Raw genomic sequence first — 21,320 nt, 5'->3', positions numbered from 1 at the left:
TATACTTTTCACCTGCCATATCAAATGACGTTAGCATCACAACTTGCTGTGATTGTGTCCAGAAACATTTTTCTTTCTTAAAATTCACTTGATCATTAACTTCTTAAATTGTGCTGTAAAGTTAACATTTTAGAGGAAAAAATGGTATATCTATCTACCTGATATAAAATTGATCTTTAATATAACTATGCAGATGTTCTGCATGAATACTATGAAGCCACCTCCTTCATCAGATAGCATTGATGAATATTTCTTTTTCTTTGGCTTTTGCTGTTACTGAGTAAATTTATATTCCAGTGTCCTTTGAATGACAAAGTTGGATACTTTACTTTTGCAAAGATCGCGCCACGGCACTCCAGCCTGGGCAGCACTGCGAGACTCTGTCTCAAAAAAAAAAAAAAAAAAGTAATTTGTTTTATGCATATCATTTTTTTCAGGAAGGATAAACACAGGGAACTCAGAGAAGGGGATGACTTTTACAAAAAGCAAATATGTATAATTTGAGACAATCAACTTTCTCATTCTTTAGAACCTAGCTTGAGTTAAAGGGGCCACTCCTTGGCCATGTATGCTTTCCCAGTTTGCCTAATCAAATGCCACTCGCTACTCTTTGAATGCCCTGGGCTTTTTGCTTTTGTTTATTGTTGTTCTTTAAAATATATTCTTCTGGTACACTCCCCTCCCATCTGATTCTGTTGTTATCATTGTTCTTCATTTAAAGCTGTGTCATACTTACTTCTGTATCCCAGAGGCTTCAAACCTAGTAACTATTAAATGTGGTGGGATCCTGTTGGTGTTTGACATTCATTCCCAGAGCTTTCTAGGGATTTTCCCTTTGTAGGTTTGATTGTCTGTTCTTTAGGACAGACATGCTCCCTGGGCAATGCTCAACCAGAATACAGAGCAATGTTTCCAAATTGATAATTGTTTTCTAATTTAAATTTGTCAGAAATAGACTCTTACTACTATACGTTGGTAGAAATTTTACTCAGTTTTTCAAAGATAGAATTTAAAAATCGCAAATGTAAATCACAGTAATAATAAGGAAATTTAACTTCTAAAATAAAATCCCATCTATAAATTAAACGGAAGATAAAATTAAGCAAGTAAGAATAGTGCCATTTCTGGGGATTTCTGTGTGAATGCCTTTGGCATTTAGAGTACACTTATCTAGGTGTTCTTTGAGTTATCTTTTAAAGGCAGAAATTTCTCTGTTGTCAATACTTTTTAAATCTTTTCTCCTGGTTACTTATTTATTAGCATTTGCCTTCTGAATATATTGTATCATATGTGTCTTGTGGTTTCTGGACAGGATTAATTTTCCAAGTGTCTGACCACAATTGTACACTCTTTTCTGCTATAAATTTGTTTTCTCTTTTCTCTCCTCCCCTCCTCTCTTCTTTTCTTTTCTTTTTGATGGAGTCTTGCTCTGTCGCCCAGGCTGGAGTGCAGTGGCGGGATCTCAGTTCACTGCAACCTCCGCCTCCTGGGTTCAAGCAATTCTCCTGCCTCAGCCTCCCAAGTAGCTGGCACTACAGGTGCCTGCCACCATGCCTGGCTAATTTTTGTATTTTTAGTTCTGACCTTGTGATTCGCCTGCCTCGATCTCCCAAAATGCTGGGATTACAGGCGTGAGCCACCACACCGGGCCATAAATTTCATATATTTCAACACGTCATATCAAATCATGAGCTTGATTTTTCCCTGCTAATATTGTAGAGTTGATTAAATTGCCTTTTGTTTTGTTTTGTTTTGTTTTTTTGAGATGGAGGCTTGCTCTGTCGCCCAGGCTAGAGTGCAGTGGCGCGACCTTGGCTCACTGCAAGCTCCACCTCCCGGGTTCACGCCATTCTCTTGCCTCAGCCTCCCAAATTGAGTTTTATGGATAGAAAAACATTGCAATGTCTGTATATTTATTTCGTTAAATGTATTTGTAATAATATTCTAAATATTAATTTAAATGTATTTATAGAATAAATTATTTAAATGTATTTATAATACATTTTACTTCTTTGTAATGTCATTTACTGTGTCTTTTAAATTTGACTGTAAACACTGCTTGTTCTCCTGTTTACTTTTTCTCAAGGTAATACACAAACATTTTTACTTGAAAAGAGTTGAGATAATGGCCCAGTGTGAGGAGTGGATTGCGGATATCCAGCAGTACAGCAGTGATAAGCGGGTAGGCAGGACTATGTCTCACCATGCAGCAGCTCTCAAGGTGAGTAAGCCTTTCTAACAGGAACCTTGTTGCTTTAAGAGTTGTGTAATTATTGACAGAACCATGCCTACCAGAAGATAATGGGAGGGAGGGAATTAAAGAAACATAATATGTATTTTCAGTTCAGAGAAATAAATTGTTACTCAGAAGTCTATAGAAAAGATACATTTTTTTTTTGGTAGTAGATTGACAGTTCCTAAAATAAAAAGTGGGTCCAAAGACTGAGACAACAGAGTTTTGTAAAGTTCCTTGAAGATAATGATGACAAGATGTGCTCCATGAATGCCTTTTCCTTTTTCTTTTTTTCTTTTGAGACTGGATTTCATTCTGTTGTCCCAGCCTAGAGTGCAGTGGTGGCATCATGACTCTCTGTAACCTTGAACTCCTGGGCTCAAGCAGTCCTCCCACCTCAGCTTCCCATGTAGCTAGGACTACAGGTAGCTGCCACAGTGCCCAGCTAAATTTTTTTATTTTCAATTTTGTAGAGATGGGGTCTCACCCTGTTTCCTAGGCTAGGCTCAAGTGATCCTCCCACCTCAGCCACCCAAATCACTGGAATTATAGGCATGAGCAACCGTGCCAGACTTGAAGGACTTCTTTTATTCCCTTAGTCTTTCCCTAGGCCTCCTGCCTTCCAGAATTTTATTACTTGGAGTGATGAGGGAGATGTGAGTTGCACATCCTCCCTCAGCTGATGGTGGCAGTGGCTGTGTTAGGGGAGACAAGCAGTTGTTTTCAGTTTGGACGTTCATAGAATGGAAATGTGAAATGTGATTGGTTTGGAAGATTTTGTGTCTACCCACGGAGATCTTTCTTTGTAACAGCCTTCCTTTTTTCCTGCATCTGAATGTCTTTACTCATTTCATCCTCCACCAATATCCTCCCTTTTCTACCTTCAGGTTTTTCCATTTCTACTGGCTTGTTATCTTCTAACTTTAAAGCTGTCTTCACTTCAAACAACTAGTTGATGATAAGGATTTGTTAGTTTTTTAGGTGTGATTTTTAAAAAGATCCCTATATTTTCAGGACATGTACAGAAATATTTGTGAATGACAAAGTGTATGATGTCTGGGAATTACTTCAAAATAAAATGACAAGGGGAAAGTGTGGGAATATAGATGAAAGAAGATGGGCCATGAGTTGATAATGGTTGAAGCTGTGTGATAGATTCATGGGACTTCATTGTACTCTTCTGCCCACTTCTGCATATGTTTGAATTTTTTCACTATAAAAATGTTTTGAAAAAGAGAGAAAAACACTTGCAGAAAATTTCCCTAAGCTAGTTCTATTTTGCCCCTATTATTATGAAACAGATTGTCTTCTTTCACCGTCAGACTATAGCAGTTGACACTTCTTGCCTCCATTTTTTAACCTTTGTCTCACTAATCAACCTTATGCAGTTTGACTTCTATTTTACCAAAGTTACCATCTCTCCAGTTCTCAAAGCCAGTGACCCTGGCTCACTTCTCCATTCACTTCATCTGCTCTCCCTCCTCCAGGCCTTTACACATGGTTTCCATTTTCCTCTACTTTTCAGCTCTTCTGCTTGCTCACCTCCATTCATATTTCAGCTTAAATTTCACTTCATGGAACCCTGCCTTGACTGGTTGGTTTGTTTGTTTGTTTTTGAGACACTGTCTGACTCTGCCACTCAGGCATGATCTTGGCTCACTGCATCTTCCACCTCCCTTGTTCAAGCGATTCATCTGCCTCAGCCTCCTGAGTAGCTGGGATTACAGGCATCTGCCACCAGACCTGGCTAACTTTTGTATTTTTATTTTCATTATATATTTTTTTTATTTATTTATTTTAGATGTAATCTTTCTCTGTTGCTCAGCCTGGAGTGCAGTGGCTTGATCTCAGCTCACTGCAACCTTAACCTCCTGGGTTCAAGCTATTCTTCTGCCTCAGCCTCCTGAGTAGCTGGGATTACAGTCGCCTGCCATCATGCCCAGCTAATTTTTGCATTTTTAGTAGAGACGGGGTTTCACCATGTTGGCCAGGCTGGTCTCGAACTCCAGGCTGGTCTCGAACTCCTGACCTCAAGTGAGCCACCGCACCCCGCCTGACTGATAGACTATTAGATCATTTCAGTATAAGCATTTCTAACCCTCTGCGTCTACCTGTTAAAACACTCATAACATTTGTCTGATGTTTGTCTTTTGTACTATACTTTTCATCTGTAGACTATCTTGGCTTTTCTGCTTACACTCTTCTTAATTCTTTCAGTGTGTTTTCCTTTTTCTTTTTTCCTGAGCAGTTGTTTACCTGAAGGCTTACTTTTTGGCCTTCAGAACTATTTTTTTTTCTGTCTTTCTGTTTTTCCTTCATTGTGTCTGTAACCCTGACTTTGGCCATTTACTCTCTAAAAGTGACACTTCAAACTGTTGTCAGCTGTTAGCTTTCTCTTGAGTTGTATTACTGACATTTTTTACATAGATGCCCTGTCATCATCTCCTTGAAGGAGATTTTCCTCAAATCAAGTTTTCTAGCTTTCTATTTACTTAATTTTACTTGATTTTAAACCATTTTTCTCTGTCTTAGAATCTTCAAGTATTATGTATCTCATCCTTCATCCAGCACCCCTGGTCAGTACTAGGTCCTGTCAGTGTTACTTCATGAGGAGACTGTCCTCTCCCCAACCTATGATTTCTGTTGAGTTCCCATAGCTTTGTCTGTTTGTCCAGCTTCCTTGTACCAGGTTCTCCCCCTTTCAGTTCCTTCTTTAGTGCATTACCAGGCTGATCTTCCCCAAATATGTATTTAGATATGTTTTTCACTTACACAAAACTGGCTCAAGTCCAGCTTCTTTTCATTCAGTGTCTTGCTTATATCCACGTTCCTTTATTTCTTCTGTGTCACTGTCACCTGGAATTTTCCATCTCTGAATTAATCCAAATTTATATCATTTTAACTGTACATTTGCTGTTGAGTGCTACACAAGAAAAATACACAATTGGCCAGGCGCAGTGACTCACGCCTATAATCCCAACACTTTGGGAGGCCAAGGCGGGCAGATCACTTGTGGTCAGGAGTTCAAGACCAGCCTGGCCAACATGGTGAAACCCCAACTCTATTAAAAAAAAAAATACAAAAATTAGTCAAGTGTGGTGGCTCATGCCTGTAGTCCCAGCTGCTGGGGAGGCTGAGGCAGGAAAATCGCCTGAACCTGGGAGGTGGAGGTTGCAGTGAGCTGAGATTGCGCCATTGCTCTCCAGCCTGGGCAACGAGTGCAAAATTCTGTCTTAAAAAATAAATGAAAAGTATGTAGTTGTTTAGCTTGACTCCACAATAAAATCATAGTATCCCTGTATTAGACTGTTCTTTCTTTGCTATAAAGAAATCCTTGAGACTGGGAAATTTATAACAAAAAGACATTCAATGGGCCCATGGTTCTGTAGGCTGTATAGGAAGCATGGAACTGGCATTTACTCTGCTTCTGTAGAGGCCTCAAGGACCTTATACTCATGGTGGAAGATGAAGCGGAATCACAAAGGCGTGGGGGCGTGGGAGGTGCCACACTTTACAACAACCAGATCTCGTGATAATTCACTCACTATCTCAGGACAGCACCAATCCATGAGGAAACTGTCCCCATGATCCCCATTTCTCTCACCTCCAACACAGGGATTACATTTCAACATGAGATTTGGGCAGGGACAAATATCCAAACTAGATCAATCCCCAACCTTAACTGGGTTCTCATGATTGCCAGATTTTTCTTTCTCCTTCCCTGGTTAGTGATTTCACCTGCTGTCCACAGTGGAAGGAAAATCAAGGCTAGGGAAATTTTCACTTACCGGCATGTAAATGTGCTTTGAAACTTTGCAAATAGCTGCAAGGTAGCGTTGTTTTTTCCTATTCGTGTGTCTTATAATTTCAGCCAGAATTTTAGACTCCATAAGCTTAAAGATTTTATCCTCATTCTACTCATTGCCTTTATGTTGTTGGTATTTAACACAGTGCCTCATACATGAAAATTGTTCTATAAATAAATGTTGTTTAATTTTCAAAGTCAGCTGTTGACACTATTTAGTTTTTATTTATTTTATTTTATTTTATTTTTGAGATGGAGTCTCGCTCTGTTGCCAGGCTGGAGTGCAGTGCTGTGCGATCTCAGCTCACTGGAACCTCTGCCTCCCTGGTTCAAGCGATGCTCCTGCCTCAGCCTCCCAAGTACCTGGGACTACAGGCACACACCACCACACCCAGCTAATTTTTGTATTTTTTGTAGAGACGGGGTTTCACCATGTTGGCCAGGATGGTCTCGATCTTTTGACCTCGTGATCTGCCCGCCATGGCCTCCGAAAGTGCTGGGATTACAGGCGTGAGCCATCAGACCCGGCCGACACAATTTTAAAAGCCTTTGGTGTGATTATTTAAGGTCATTTCTCTCTCACCAGAAAATTATGAACCAAATCTTTGCATGTGTTAGACAACCAGCCACTCCCAATTAACTAAATGCCTATATCCTTATGTAAACTGCAATATAGAGCAAAGCAAAGTTTATTTAATCTCTGTAGATCTTCTTTTTAACTTAATTTTATAAAAAGTTCTAATGATAGGCTGGGTGCAGTTCTTTGTTCTTCTATGATCTTTTTAACTTAATTTTTAAAAATTATATGATCTTTTTAACTTAATTTTTTAAAAAGTTCTAATGATAGGCTGAGTGCAGTTCTATAGGCTGGGTGAATCTGGGTACAGATTCACACCTGTAATCCCGCACTTTGGATTGTGGCAGGTGGATTGCTTGAGATTAGGAATTCGAGACCAGCCTGGCCAAGAAGGCAAAACCCCGTCTCTACCAAAAACACAAAAAAATTAACTGGGCATGGTGGTGCATGCCTGTAATAGCAGTTGCTCGGGAGGCTGAGGCATGAGAATTGCTTGCGTCTGGGAGGTGGAGTTTGCAGTGAGCCAAGATTGTGCCTCTGCACTCTAGCCTGGGTGACACAGTGAGACCTTGTTCTCAAAAAAAAAAAAAAAAAAAAATCTAATGATACAATTATTTCTAAGGTTTATTCTGAGCATTAAGTGGGAAAATTAGTGTGAACATTTGCAGACATTTTACATATGGCGTACTACCTCATAAATATTTTTTTCATTCGCTAAAGTATCAGTGGATTTATTTTAATTTACGGACTTGTCTTTCTCTCAAAAACGTTTAGCCAGAGTCAGCATGTATGAGAAATCAAGGGATTACGGTGTTTAATTTGAAAGAGTGTATAGGCTGGGCACAGTGGCTCACACATGCAATCCCAGCTCTTTGGGAGGCCAAGGCAGGTGGATTGCTTGGACCAGGAGTTTGAGACCAGCTTGGGCAAAATGGCGAAACCCCATCTGTGTAAAAAATTAGCTAGGCATGGTGCTTCATTCCTGTAGTCCCAACTACTTGGGAGGCTGAGGTGGGAGGATTGCTTAAGCCCAGGAGGTTGAGGCTGCATGAGCTGTGATTGTGCCGCTGCTCTCCAGCCTGGATGACAAAGCAGAGCTATCTTAAAACAAAATAAGAGAATATATGTATGTAGGCCGGGTGCATTGGCTCACGCCTGTAATCCCAGCACTTTGGGAAGCCAAGGCAGGTGGATGACAGTCAAGAGATCGAGACCAGCCTGGCCAACATAGTGAAACCCCATCTCTACTAAAAATACAAAAAATTAGCTGGTTGTGGTGGCGCACACCTGTACTCCCAGCTACTCGGAAGGCTGAGGCAGAAGAATCACTTGAACCCGGGAGGCGGAGGTTGCAATGAGCTGAGATCGCGCCAGTGCACTCCAGCCTGGGCAACAGAGCGAGACTCCGTCTCAAAAAAAAAAGAGTATATGTATCTAATAATGTCCTTTAAATTGTCAGTAATGCTGTTTCTGTGACAGCTTGGGAGCATGGGTAGGATCTACTGGTAGGTTACTGAGGTCTTTTCAGCAACATCGGTTACTTTGAGGTTAAGGATTCTTGTCAGTTTTGCTTACCTACTATATCAAGTGCCTGTAACAGTAGCTTGCATAAGGAGGGGCTCAGTAAATATTTGTAGGCTTAATGCTTTGGGCTTTGTTGAAATTCAGTTCCTGCCTCAAATGATGTTGTGCTAGAGGGTTTACAGTTCTAACATTAGTCCTTTTCTCCTGCATAGCGTCACACTGCTCAGCTCCGCGAAGAGTTGCTGAAACTTCCCTGCCCTGAAGGCTTGGATCCTGACACTGACGATGCCCCAGAGGTGTGCAGAGCCACAACAGGTGCTGAGGAGACTCTCGTGCATGATCAGGTTAAACCCAGCAGCAGCAAAGAACTCCCCAGTGACTTCCAGTTATGAGCTGCATTGATGTGGACTTCATAGACACAAAGGCTTCGAAGCACAAGCCAAATATGTCAATATTTGTATGTAAGAAACTAATTATGTAATAGGTAATGAAACTGAAACTATACTATGCCCTTAAGGAGATCCAGTTTAATTCAAGGTGATCTTTTATTTACCTGTACAGGAGTGTAAACTTTTTTGTGCTTTTATTTTTCAATTGTGAGAACCACTGATTGGTATGTTCAACAAATTTGTGTATACAAAGAAATGGATAAATCACTGCTATATAAGGGAAACTACCTTAGGAAAGAATGTTTACTGAATGTTTATTTTATTTTATTTTTTTTTTACTGTAGAGTGAGGGGTTGTTAACAAAGAATATATATTGGTCATTCTTACAACTACTATTTAAAGTCAGCAACTTTTCACTGAATTTGATAGATTTTATGTTTGGCCATATCTTCATGCTCACATTTGATTTCTGAAGACTTCCTACATACACTTCAATAAAAGTTAAATGGACATACTCCCTCTTTTTTGATTTACTGGTACATTTTTAAAATAATAAATCCGCCATAAAATGCATTATATCTGGAGACTTGCACTTGTATGGATGAATTTATTACATTCAACATATTTAATTTTATGCCTTCTAATTCTAAGATGCAGAAAAAAATAAATGAACATGATTTTATTCTATGCCAACATCTGGGCCTCTGAATGTATCTGTTATTTGAATTTAAGTATTTGAAAAGGAATGGTCAATTTGAAAGTCATTCTAAACTGATTTTTTTTTTCTAAAGGGCTCCTTTTTTCCTGGACTATGTGGTTTTATGACTAAAGTCACGTGTATGTATTAAACATTGAGGCTCTGTAGAGGAGAGAGGATGTACCTCTCTGGTGCTGTTACAGTACATTCTGTACCTGCCATACAGGCTCATTTTCATGCAAATTCTTCCTAGAGCCAAATAAATAAAGACTTAGGTGAATTAGTATGTCTTGTTTCTAAACCCCTTTGCCATGGTGTGAAATGCTATTTCTATAAAGAATTGAACACTTTCAAGACTTAAGCATGGGAAAACAAAGCATGTTTTTCCAAGACTAGTTGCCACAGGGGAAAGGCTAAGGTGATTCTTTGACAGTATTTTTATAAAATAAAAGTGGCGGCTGTGTGCGGTGGCTCACGCCTGTAATCCCAGCACTTTGGGAGGCCGAGGCAAGCGGATCTCCTGAGGTCAGGAGTTCGAGACAAGCCTGGCCAATGCGATGAAATCATGTCTCTATAAAAATACAAAAATTACCAGGCATGGTGGTAGGTGCCTGTAATCCCAGCTACTCAGGAGGCTGAGGCAGGAACTGGAGCTGACGCCTGATTCTGGAGCTGACGCCTGATTCTGGAGCTGACCAGGAGAAGCCGTATTCTGAAAGGCGAATTGCTCTCTGATGAAAAAGGGGATCTTGGGGAAATGATACTGTCTTATGTACAAAGTATAAAGCTCCTTCAGCATGGAAAAAGGAGAAACGAATAGTATTTGGACAGGAAATCAAAGATTCTAAAACACATAGTGTTAGGTCTGGTGGGTAGTGAGCTACACCGAGAATGACAAAATAGTGGTAGTTTACAAGAAGAAAAAAATTATGTCACCCACAGACATGCCAGCTAAAATCTAAGTATAAAATTATCAGCAATAATAAAGGACAGTCATTAATCCTTTAGGCTATTTTTTGTTGTTTTTATTTGTTTTTGGACTGTGAGTGCTGGATGATAAAAGCTGTATCAAATGTATTGTTTGTCTTCCATGTAAAATGAAAGTAACAATACCAGTACTATAAGGTCCAGTTCATATTTTTTAAAAACCAAAGTCTAAACACCTAAATTGGAACCAATTACATTAAAACATTCCATTTGAGATCCAGACTTCATGTCAACAAACATTTGAGCACTCATTTTTTACTAGTTCCAAGTTCCTGCACTTGAGGAGTGAATGACAGACATGAAAACATGTCAGTGCCATCTGGTAAGGTCTCTGGTAGAGTTATTTACAGGGTAATATTGGGAGCACAGAGGAGAATCCTTATCTCAGGCAAAACGTTGGGTGGGCACTGAGGTGATAATGGTCTGGAAAAGCTTCCTAAGTGCAGGCTGATTCTTGAAGGATGAGGATAAAGAAGTTAGCCAGGCAGAAACAAGATAATCCAGACACAGGAGAGCAAAAGGAGAGCTCAGGTTGATGGCACCATATTGGATGTTACTGGATTTTTAACAGGCAAAGTGAGGATAGTCAAAAGGGATGGGAGGCAGTGGTTTTGGAAAGACAGGAGGGGTCAGTTCATCCCAGGCCTTTGCTTGCCCTGTTAAGGAACTTTGACTTCCTGTAGGTAAAGGAGAGCTCACAAGTAGCTCTAAGGAAGTAACCTAATTAGTCTATTTCAGGAAGATCATTCTGCAACCTGTTGAGAAGCGAGGAGATGAGTTAAAAGCCTGCTCACATCGAAGCAATAGGTCATAAACTAGGGCACATAAACTGTGGAGATTAAGAGACAATTGACAGGACTTTGGGAAATACATATATTTGTTAGGAGAATAACTTTAGCATGTTTTCAGGCTGGGGAGCCAGGGGAGAAGTCCTTGGGGAAGGATGGAGCAAAGCCTAACAGACATAAATGACCTGGGTCCAAGAGCACATGCGGAGAACTTGAAGAGATGTGAAAATCAGTAAAGTGAATTGGTCTATTTGTGAAACTTTTAACTATATAAAGTTTTTATCTTAATGAAAAGTAAAAAAACAAAAAGTAAAACTGCTTAAATACTTTCCTAGCATTAAGACAAAAATCTCCAAAGTCAGACAAACGTAAAATGTACTGTAGGCTGGGCATGATGGCCCACACCTGTAATCCCAGCACTTTGGGAGGCCGAGGCGGAATGATTGCTTGAACTCAGGAGTTTGAGACCAGCCTGGGCAACATGGCAAAACCCCATCTCTACAAAAAATAGCAAAATTATCTGGGCATGGTGGCACATGCCTGTGGTCCCAGCTACTCGGGAGGCTGAGGTGGGAGGATTGCTTGAGCCCAGGACATGGAGGCTGTAGTGAGCCTAGATCATGTGACTGCACTCCACTGTGGGCAACAGCAAGACCCTGTCTTAAAATTAATGGATGTTTTTAACCCATCTCTTACTGTTGGACAGTTTGGAATTGCTTTTGTCTCTGCTTTTCTGATTATAACTAATGCTGTGATGAGCATGGTCTTATCTTTATTTTCTTATGATAAATCCTAGAAGTAGAATTCCTCGGTCAAAGGTTTTGATATATAATGACCGCTTTCCTGAGAGGTACTGATTCACACTTGGAAAATCTTTTAGTGTTGCCATGCGTTGGCCAGCATTGGAGATTATATAATTTTTTGATCTGATATTTGTATTATCATCAAACATGTTTTAATGTGCATTGAACGTTGTTTATATTACCCATTTGAATTTCTACTTTTGTCAGTTACCAGTTTATACCTTTTCCCTATTTTGTGTATTTTCTTAGAGTCTTTTAGTATGTATCAGCTACTTATAGTAGAATATTAGTTTTTGTCAAACTTCTGTGTATTTGTCCAGATGGCCTTTTAATTTTTGTTTAATGTTTCTCATAGAAGTTTTAAACTGTGGGGCCGGGTGCAATGGCTCACTCCTGTAATCCCAGCACTTTGGGAGGCTGAGGCGGGTGGATCATGAGGTCAAGAGATCGATAGCATCCTGGCCAACATGGTGAAACCCCATCTCTACTAAAAACACAAAAATTAGCTGGGCGTGGTGGCGGGCGCCTGTAGTCCCAGCTACTTGGGAGGCTGAGGCAGGAGATTTGCTTGAACCCAGGAGGCAGAGGTTGCAGTGAGCCCAGATCGCACCACTGCACTCCAGCCTGGTGACAGAGCGAGACTCCGTCTCAAAAAAAAAAAAAAATTTAAATCGTGAAGTCATCTATTGATCTGTTCCTTTCTGATTTTAATTGCATTTTATTCCTTTGAAGTTATTCCCTATGCAAAGGCAAATAAAAAGGCTATATATTTTCTAACTGAGATTGATTTTTGGTATTGTTATAGGCTTCGCTGCAACTGAATTGCAACAGGCTTGAGCTGCTTCCCATCTCGCACCCTGCAGAGGCAGGTATGGTGGTGACAAGCCAGAGTCCACATGTGGATGGAAGATACAAGCCATGTTGAAAGGAAGCTCCATCCTGCTTTCTCTTTCCTCTTCAAACTCTGCCCAGTTTCTAGCAGCCATCCAAGCCTCCTTTCTCTCAGCTTCTAGCCTCCTGATGCTTCAAGCTCTAAAGGGGCTGACGTGAACCCTGTGAGCCTATACATTTCCTGTATAGAAGAGGCGTTCTCTGGCCTTCTTTCTCCCTTAGTTCCTGGATGTGATCTCGTAGTGCTCCCATGAGCTCCACCAAAAGTCTGCTTTCCATTGCTTCCTTCATGTGTGTCCCTCTTCAGGTTGCACTAGCTGTTTTCCTGTGCAGGAAGAGACCGCAGCCCACCACCATTTTAATTGTTTTCAGTTTTATTCACGTCTCACTTCTCCAGGGAGGGAATACCCAGTCCAATTATGTCAGCTGCAGGCTGCCCTGGGCCACTGGGAGACCTACGGCCTCAGGTTAGACACTTCTGCCTGCTGGGGTCCCCAGGATACTGCCCCTCCCCACCTCCCTGTACTCCTCTGGGTCAAAAGGTAGACATGCATTTCCCTCGTTCTTATTCCTACCACTTCTGTTCCTTGCTGTTGCTTTCCCCCAGCCTTTCTATAGGTTTTGTTCTTTGGTTTATTCCTTCCCTTTTTCACCTTGCTGTCTGCAAAGTCAGCAAATGCAGCCATAGAGTGCCTTCCAGCTCTGGAGCTTTTCTCATCTTTAGAGGAACCAGCTAGAGCTCCTTTAACCTGTCTGTGCCGCCTTTCTGGGAGCTGCTATTTTTGTTATTGCCCTTCTTGCCAGACAAGTATGAGATTTCCCAAGCCTGGCCAATTTTCAATTATTTGTCCTGTTGGGTTTTTTTTTTTCTCTTTTTATAAGACTTTGTCAGAATTTTTTGATATAAATTCACAAATGAGAAAAAATATTTTTTCAAGCCCAAATCACTCATATGTTAGTTTTGGTTTAAAAAAAAAAAATCTTCCCCCTGGTTGTCTCCGTACCCCAAAGGTAGCAGTTACTTCCTGAAGCAAGGCAAATACTTCCTTTGACCCAAAGGGCAAAGTTAATCTCCCAAAGGAGTTTAGCAAGGGAGAGCTTAGAAAGGCCTGAAGCTCACCTACCCTTAGGTGTCATTTGTAAATGCCTCTTTACCAAGGAAAGATAGTGCCTTAACTTGTTCTGAGCACTTGTACCTGCTCTGCAATGTGCTGGATTCTTGGGATAAAATGTCATGTAAGAGTCTGACCCTACCCCCAGGAAGCTGTCAGTCTAATGAAATAAATAAATAATATTCATCATTTCAATTGTATTTTGGGAGTCTTCCAGTTATCACCAATTTCAGTCTCTGAGCCGAAGCGATCACCTTAGATTGTGAGCCAAGGAAGGACAGATCCCTGAGAAGACTTCATGCAGCTCTAGGAAAAGCCTATACTCTTCAATCATCTGGCTTCTGATTTCACAATGAGAAAACTATACCCTCGTCTGCCTCAAACGAGGAACCCCTAATACTTAGCTAAGAATTGCTAACATTTTTTGGTATCTATGTCCTAGACCCTATGTTTAGTATTTGATAACTTAATCTCTATCAGTTGGTCTCAATTTGCCAACTGCTAGGGAAAAATCATCACACTATGGAGATACAGAAGCATACCAACTACCCCTCCCTTCAATCAGCCTGCCCTTGCTTCTAGCAGGTGACCCCCACCTCACCCCATCTTCTGTTTTTCTTTTCTTTCTTTCTTTTTTTTTTTTTTTGACAGTCTTGCTCTGTTGCCCAGGCTGGAGTGCAGTGGTGGGATCTCGGCTCACTGCAAGCTCCACCTCCCGGGTTCACGCCATTCTTCTGCCTCAGCCTCCCAAGTAGCTGGGACTACAGGCACCCACCACCACGCCCGGCTACTTTTTTGTATTTTTAATAGAGGTGGGGTTTCACCATGTTAACCAGGATGGTCTCCATCTCCTGACCTCGTGATCCGCCCGTCCCGGCCTCCTGAAGTGCTGGGATTACAGGTGTGAGCCACCGCGCCCAGCCCTCAGTATACTCAAACAATAGATCCCCTCTTCTGTTAGTATCTGTTAGCACCTATGGGACTTAAGATGTAAAACTTTTTTTTTTCTGAGACAGAGTCTCGGCTCTGTCACCCAGGCTGGAGTGCAGTGGCATGATTTTAGCTCACTGCAACCCTGCCTCCCGGCTTCAAGCGATTCTCATGCCTGAGCCTCCCTCCCGAGTAGCTGGAATTATAGGTGTGCACCACCACACCCAGCTGGGTCTTGCTGTGTCGCCCAGGCTGGAGTGCAGTGGTGCAATCTCGGCTCATTGCAACCTCCACCTCCCGGGTTCAAGCAATCCTCCCACCTCAGCCTCCCTAGTAGCTGGGATTACAGGCCAGTGCCATCACGTGCAGCTAATTTTTTAATTAGAGACCGGGTTTCACCATCTTGGCCAGGCTGGTCTCAAACTTCTGACCTCAGGTGATCCGCCCGCCTTGGCCTCACAAAGTGCTGGGATTACAGAAGTGAGCCACCACACCCAGCCATGTGTTTGACCTAATTCTGTCTCCTATCTTTTTAAGTGGTGAAAGAGAGGCTGGATTTGTCATTAGCTCAAGCATAAGGAAGTCAGGATTGCGAATAGCATTTCATGACCCTTCCATCTCCTTTCATATTCATTAACAGAGCTCACATTTAATAATAATTTTTAAGTGTTTGCAAATGTTTGTGGCAGCTTTATTTGAAGTAGCCAAAAACCAGAAACAACTTCAACATCCCTCCACAGATGAATAAATAAACATATTGTGATGTATTCATACAATACATACTCTTCAGTTATATTTTTTAAATGAACATTGATACGGAGTATATAAGAATATCAAAATAATTATGCTAAGTGAAAGAAGCCCGAAAAAAAGTATATGCTGTATGATTCCATTATATAAATCTAGAAAATGCAAACTCATCAATAGTGACAGCAGATCAGTGGTTGCTTGGGGTGTAGAGGATGGGGATGGCAAGAGGGCCGGATTATAAAGAGGAACAAGGAAACTTTGAGGAGTGATGGATGTGTTCACCGTCTTGATTGTGGTGATGGTTCATGGGTACATACCTAAATTAAAACCTAACAAATTGTACAGTTAAAATATGTGCACTTTATGCCAATTGTACCTGAATAATGCTTTTTATAAAACTGTTGTATGAAGCTTAAAATCTGGTCTCCCAAGACCAATATTCTCCAGAAGCCTTCTCCTGACATGACAATTCTTCCTTCTGACACCGTTGGTCCCCTGCTCTTTCCAAACCCTGTGTCCCTCGGAACAATGGCCCTGCAACCACCGCTTTCCTTCAGAGAGTGAGCCAGTCCTTGCCCCGTGCTTCCTTCTAGTCAGTGCAACCAAACTCTGATCTGGTCCTCCTTGACTCCTCTGATGCTCCCATGGCACCACTATTTTCTCCAATCTCCTAGCCTCTTGCAATACTTGTTGAATTTACATCTCCAGCCATCCTCCTTCCTATTTTTTCTCCTTTTGGAAGAAACGATGCAAAACCTTGTTTTCTTGTCACACAGTATTTCAAAATAGAGGTGTTATAATTGTATTTATTTTTTACTGTAGACCAAACATTACTATAAACATTTAGCTAGAATCACTAGTTTAGAGAAGATGAGATTTTGTAATAGGTTGGGGACTACTTGACATAAGAGACGAGAAAGGAAACAACATGGATTAGAGGCATAAAATAAGCCAAGGATAGTGCTAAATTCTGTTAAAAGTATCTCTCACTTACCTCATTCTTAGTCTTGAATATGGAGACTTCTGGCTTTCTATCTCCACTGGGCCCTGGAACTGTGGCAGCCAGAGCCTCACCTTCCAGGTAGGAGATTTAAAGAGTCTTTTGGAGAAATCTGACCAGCCCAAGAAAAAAAGACTTTTAGATAGTGACATACAGGTTCCCAATAGACTCGTCAGCCAAGGCATTCTATACTGAATCCTACAGTAGATATCTCATTGCCTGCTCAATTTCCACTCACTATGTACATATTTTTAATCGAGACCATATTCCCCACCTACTTTATTACTGGAATTCACTTTGCTTGAAGGGAGATTAGGCAGACTTCAGTCACCATCATCATCTAGCATACCACATTTAAAACAAACCAAACTTGAATTTAACTGAAAGTTGCAAGTTTACCATGTGGATTAACGGAGTGCTACATACAGGTGAGGAACTTTGGCAGAGCGGCCAGTGTGTTTCTACAGACATTCATCTTTAACAATTATCAAATTAGTTTAGACAGTGCTGGCTTTTATACTTAAGGAAATGAACAGACAACCTGGTCAAGCATCATTTTCTAGAAAAATAGTGGGGTTTTTTTTGTTTGTTTGTTTTTTTGAGACGGAGTCTCGCTCTGCTGCCCAGGCTGGAGTGCAGTGGCGCGATCTTGGCTCACTGCGACCTCCGCCTCCTGGGTTCAGGCCGTTCTCCTGCGGCAGCCTCCTGAGCAGCTGGGACTACAGGCGCCCGCCACTACGCCCGGCTAATTTTTTAAAAAAATATTTTTAGTAGAGATGGGGTTTCACCTTGTTAGGCAGGATGGTCTCCATCTCCTGACCTCATGATCCGCCCGCCTCGGCCTCCCAAAGTGCTGAGATTACAGGCGTGAGCCACTGCGCCCGGCCTGAAAAATAGTTTTTAATTACTTCTCAATGGGAGGACATTTTAGGGCATCCGCTCTTCTCCAATCACAGTCAGGTCCGGCTTCCTTTGGTATCTGATGGCAATGGCTGAAATGAGCTGAGCTGAGTTCCTCTCCCTTCACATTCTGGAGTGGCTCTTTACTGAGTAAGAAAGTGAATTAACATTTATTTAGCTTCTTCCTTGGAGCTGGGTACCGGGTCAGCCTCTTTTCAGAGAGCTTTTGCTCTTGTGGTCAGAGTTACCCTGCAGTTTTCTCCTGGCTCTTACATGACATATCTCAGTACAGATGTCAAGCCAATGGGACAAAGCCATAGTCCTGTTTTCCTTCCCTCCCTCCTTTCCTTCCTTCTTCCCTCCCCCCCTCCCTCTTTCCTATTGCCCAGGCTGGAGTGCAGTGGCACCATCTCAGCTCACTGAAACCTCCGCCTCCCGGGTTCAAGCAACTCCCCCGCCTCACCCTCCCGAGTAGCTGGGTTTACAGGGGTGCCCCACTACGTCCAGCTAATTTTTGTATTTTTAGTAGAGACGGGTTTCACCATGTTGGCCAGGCTGGTCTCGAACTCCTGACCTCAGGTGATCCATCCGCTTCATCCTCCCAAAGTTCTGAGCTTACAGGCGTGAGCTACCGCGCCCGCCCTCTAGCTGTTTCTTTGGAGTGCTGCTAGAAGATTCAAAGAAGTGCAAATAAAGTACCAGCGGAGGCTGGTTTGTCTCCTTGCAATTTCCTTGTGATCACCCCTGGGATCACTCTTCTACAGCGTTCCGACAGTGTTCCAAAAACTTCCCTGCACCAGCGGCAGGGGCAGATTTCCCACCCGGCCATGATTCATGTAGAGCAGTGTCAAAACCAGATCCTTTCCTTACACGCTCATTCGCCGAAAGACCCATGCTATGCTGACGGGGTTCCAACCTGGGCTTCACCGACTCCACGTCAGAGGGTCTGTGATTCCCTGAGAGGGTACCCTTAGGCTGAGAGCAAGGGCCCACCTCCACTCTGCGCGAAGAACTGTGGTTTTCATCGGGTTGTCAAGAGCGTTCTGACCCAAAATGGTTTAAGAATCACAACTCTAGCCCTTCTAATCAAACTGCTTTGGCCAAGACGTCCGTTTTGAGTTGCATTTGAACCCTAGCCCTCGGTGGGAGGCACACTCACTTCCAAGTTCACAGTTCTTGGAAGCGGTCCCATTGGGGGCGGGCCTGAGCGCGACCGCGCCCTCAACTCCGCCTATTGCCCGTCCCGGGGTGGGGCATAACCACCCAACAGGCTCCTTACTCAAGCTCGGGTTCTTCTCCTAGGCGGAAGCCAGACCAGAGAGCGTGCGTGTTTTTCCCAGGGTGCCCCGCGCTGCTGTTATGGCCGCCTCCTTGAGGTAGTATCCGCACATGGAATTCTAGGGCCGCAGGTGTATTTACGGTAACTGTCGCCACTAGATTTCAGCGCCTTTGGACTCTCCTGTTTTCACTTTTCTTTTGTTGACTCCCGTGTGGCCCTCGTGGGAGCCTGTTTTGGCTGCAGCGGTGTCTGGGGTGATGTGGACCCCGGAGCTCGCAATTCTGAGGGGATTCCCCACTGAGGCTGAGCGACAGCAATGGAAACAGGAGGGGGTCGTCGGTTCAGGTGAGAGGCGCACCTACCAGGGCCTTAGGCTATCGTGGGAACTGTGAGGAAAAGGGATGGCAGCGACTGATTCTCATCCCTCCCTTCATTTTTCCCTAACACAATCTAGCTGATTCCTTGAGGCTTTGGGTCGTTGAGTCTTTGACATGGTGGGCGTGGTCCTCACTTTCTTTGCCCAAAACTTCTTACCGCCCAGGTTCAGTAATAATAACGATGGCAATGTCAGTTGTTTTTCTAAGCCCTTAACATGTACTCAGTCATTTAATGCTTATAGTAGGTACTTAAGGTAGATTCAATTTTTAATCCCACTTTGCGGTGAAGACCTGTAAATACAGTTTGGTTAAGTAATTTTATTTTATTTATTTATTTATTTATTTTTTGAGACGGAGTTTTGCTTTTTGCCCAGGCTGGAGTGCAATGGCGCGATCTCGGCTCGCTGCAACCTCCGCCTTCCGGGTTCAAGTGATTCTCCTGCCTCAGCCTCCAGGGTAGCTGGGATTACAGGCGCGCGCCACCACGCCCGGCTAATTTTGTATTTTTAGTAGAGTCGAGGTTTCACCATGTTGGCCTAGCTGGTCTGGAACTCCTGACCTCAGATGATTCGCCTGCCTCAGCCTCCCAAAGTGCTGGGATTACAGGCCTGAGCCACTGCGCCCGGGTCTGGTTAAGTAATTTATTTAAGGTCACACAGTTGGTAAGCAGAGGAGCTAAAATGAGGCAGCAAAGTTTTTTTTGGGGGGGGATGGAGTCTCCCTCTTGTTGCTGTGGCTGGAGTCCAGTGGTGCCATCTCGGCTCACTGCAACCTCCGCTTCCCCGGTTCAAGCGATTCTCCTGCCTCAGCCTCCAAAGTAGCTGGGACTACAGGCATGCACCACCAAGCCCGGCTAATTTTGTGTTTTTGGTAGAGATGGCTTTCATCATGTTGGTCAGGCTGGTCTGGAACTCCTGACCTCAGGTGATCCACCCGCCTCGGCCTCCCAAAGTGCTGGGATTACAGCCATGAGCCACCATGCACGGCCTAGGCGGCAAAGATTTATTTTTTTATTTTTTTGAGACAGAGTCTCGCTCTGTCGCCTAGGCTGGAGTGCAGTGGCGCGATCTCGGCTCACTGCAAGCTCCACCTCCCGGGTTCACGCCATTCTCCTGCCTCAGCTTCCCGAGTAGCTGGGACTAAATGTGCCTGCCACCACGACCAGCTAATTTTTTTTTTTTTGTATTTTTAGTAGAGACGGGGTTTCATCGTGTTAGCCAGGATGGTCTCGATCTCCTGACGTCGTGATCCACCCACCTCGGCCTCCCAAAGTGCTGGGATTACAGGCATAAGCCACCGCGCCCAGCCTAGGCGGCAAAGATTAATTCTTGTGAGCAATGAATATTTACCAGAGAGATAAAGAGTTAAAAGGCACATGCACTGGCACATCTGGTTGTGGGATTTAGGCTGGACCCAAAAGAGTAATAATGAACAGTGTAGTGTGTAAGTACTCTGTGTGTATGTGTGTGTGTGGGCACTTGTGTGACACAGTAGGTGCTTCCAGTGACAGGAAGTTTGAAGTTTGGTGGCCTGGAAAACTTTCCTAGAAGAAGTTAGACTTGAGCTGATTTTGGATTAAAGGGTAAGACTAACAAGTGGAGAAGAGTTCAACAGGCGATATCACAAGTGCAAAGTGTGGAGGCAGGAATACGCATGGGACGTTAGGGAAACAATGAGTAAACCAGCGCTCTTGGAGTGACTTTTCAAGAAGAGAAAATAATGGAGGTAGAAGGAGCCAGATTGTGAAAAGTTTTGGAACCTTGACTAAGGAAACTTTTGTATTGTCAGTAGGAATCTTTGTGAATTTCCCAGCAAAAGACTAAATACCTATTAATGAGGAATATTATTTCTGGGGCTGACTTCCACTTTCGGGCTCATAGTCAGTATGAGTGAGCTGCTAATTCTAGGAGAGAGAATGTTTGTAGAATGATGGAGATTTACTGAGTGCCTTGTGACTGACATACAGTAATCATTCTAAGTCTATAGATTGTTTTTGCACACTAAAATGGTAGATTTACCTAATAGTGTTATCCTTTACGGTATGAAAAATAATTTTTTTTGGATTACCGCACTAATTTTTTATATTACAGAGAGTGGATCTTTCCTACAATTGCTGCTGGAAGGGAACTATGAAGCCATATTCTTAAATTCAATGACTCAAAATATTTTTAATTCAACAACAACCACTGAAGAAAAGATTGATAGCTACCTGGAGAAGCAGGTAGTAACATTCCTGGATTACTCAACAGATTTGGACACAACGGAAAGGTAGAATTTT

At 42.7% G+C, this 21,320-nt stretch overlaps 2 protein-coding genes and 1 long non-coding RNA gene across 28 annotated transcripts in view; 2 read left to right on the top strand and 1 right to left on the bottom strand.

Moving 5' to 3' along the window:
* The window catches only part of BIRC6 (baculoviral IAP repeat containing 6), a 259,698-nt gene extending 250,475 nt beyond the window's left edge, over positions 1-9,223 (top strand). For all 26 annotated transcript variants that reach the window (XM_055377695.2, XM_019021217.4, XM_055377701.2 and 23 more), the window contains 2 exons: positions 2,087-2,221; positions 8,352-9,223. In XM_055377695.2, the coding sequence (XP_055233670.2) occupies positions 2,087-2,221; positions 8,352-8,531 (315 nt within the window). In that variant the 3' untranslated portion in view covers positions 8,532-9,223. The remainder of the gene's footprint in view (positions 1-2,086; positions 2,222-8,351) is intronic.
* A 6,317-nt stretch (positions 9,224-15,540) lies between these two features.
* LOC129531544 (uncharacterized) lies at positions 15,541-17,521 on the bottom strand. The gene is made up of 3 exons (XR_008676791.2): positions 17,275-17,521; positions 16,481-16,598; positions 15,541-16,218 (listed from the first exon to the last, which is right to left on the bottom strand). It is a non-coding gene; the product is annotated as an uncharacterized lncRNA (long non-coding RNA).
* Positions 17,522-18,627: 1,106 nt separating this feature from the next.
* TTC27 (tetratricopeptide repeat domain 27) overlaps positions 18,628-21,320 on the top strand; it is a 194,919-nt gene continuing 192,226 nt past the window's right edge. The window contains exons 1-2 of the mRNA XM_004029080.3: positions 18,628-19,010; positions 21,133-21,310. Coding sequence (XP_004029129.3) covers positions 18,923-19,010; positions 21,133-21,310 — 266 coding nt within the window. The 5' untranslated portion in view covers positions 18,628-18,922. The remainder of the gene's footprint in view (positions 19,011-21,132; positions 21,311-21,320) is intronic.

Source organism: Gorilla gorilla, chromosome 12 (assembly GCF_029281585.2).
Source record: "Gorilla gorilla gorilla isolate KB3781 chromosome 12, NHGRI_mGorGor1-v2.1_pri, whole genome shotgun sequence".
Taxonomy (NCBI): domain Eukaryota; kingdom Metazoa; phylum Chordata; class Mammalia; order Primates; family Hominidae; genus Gorilla; species Gorilla gorilla.
This window is presented reverse-complemented; position numbering and strand designations above follow the sequence as displayed.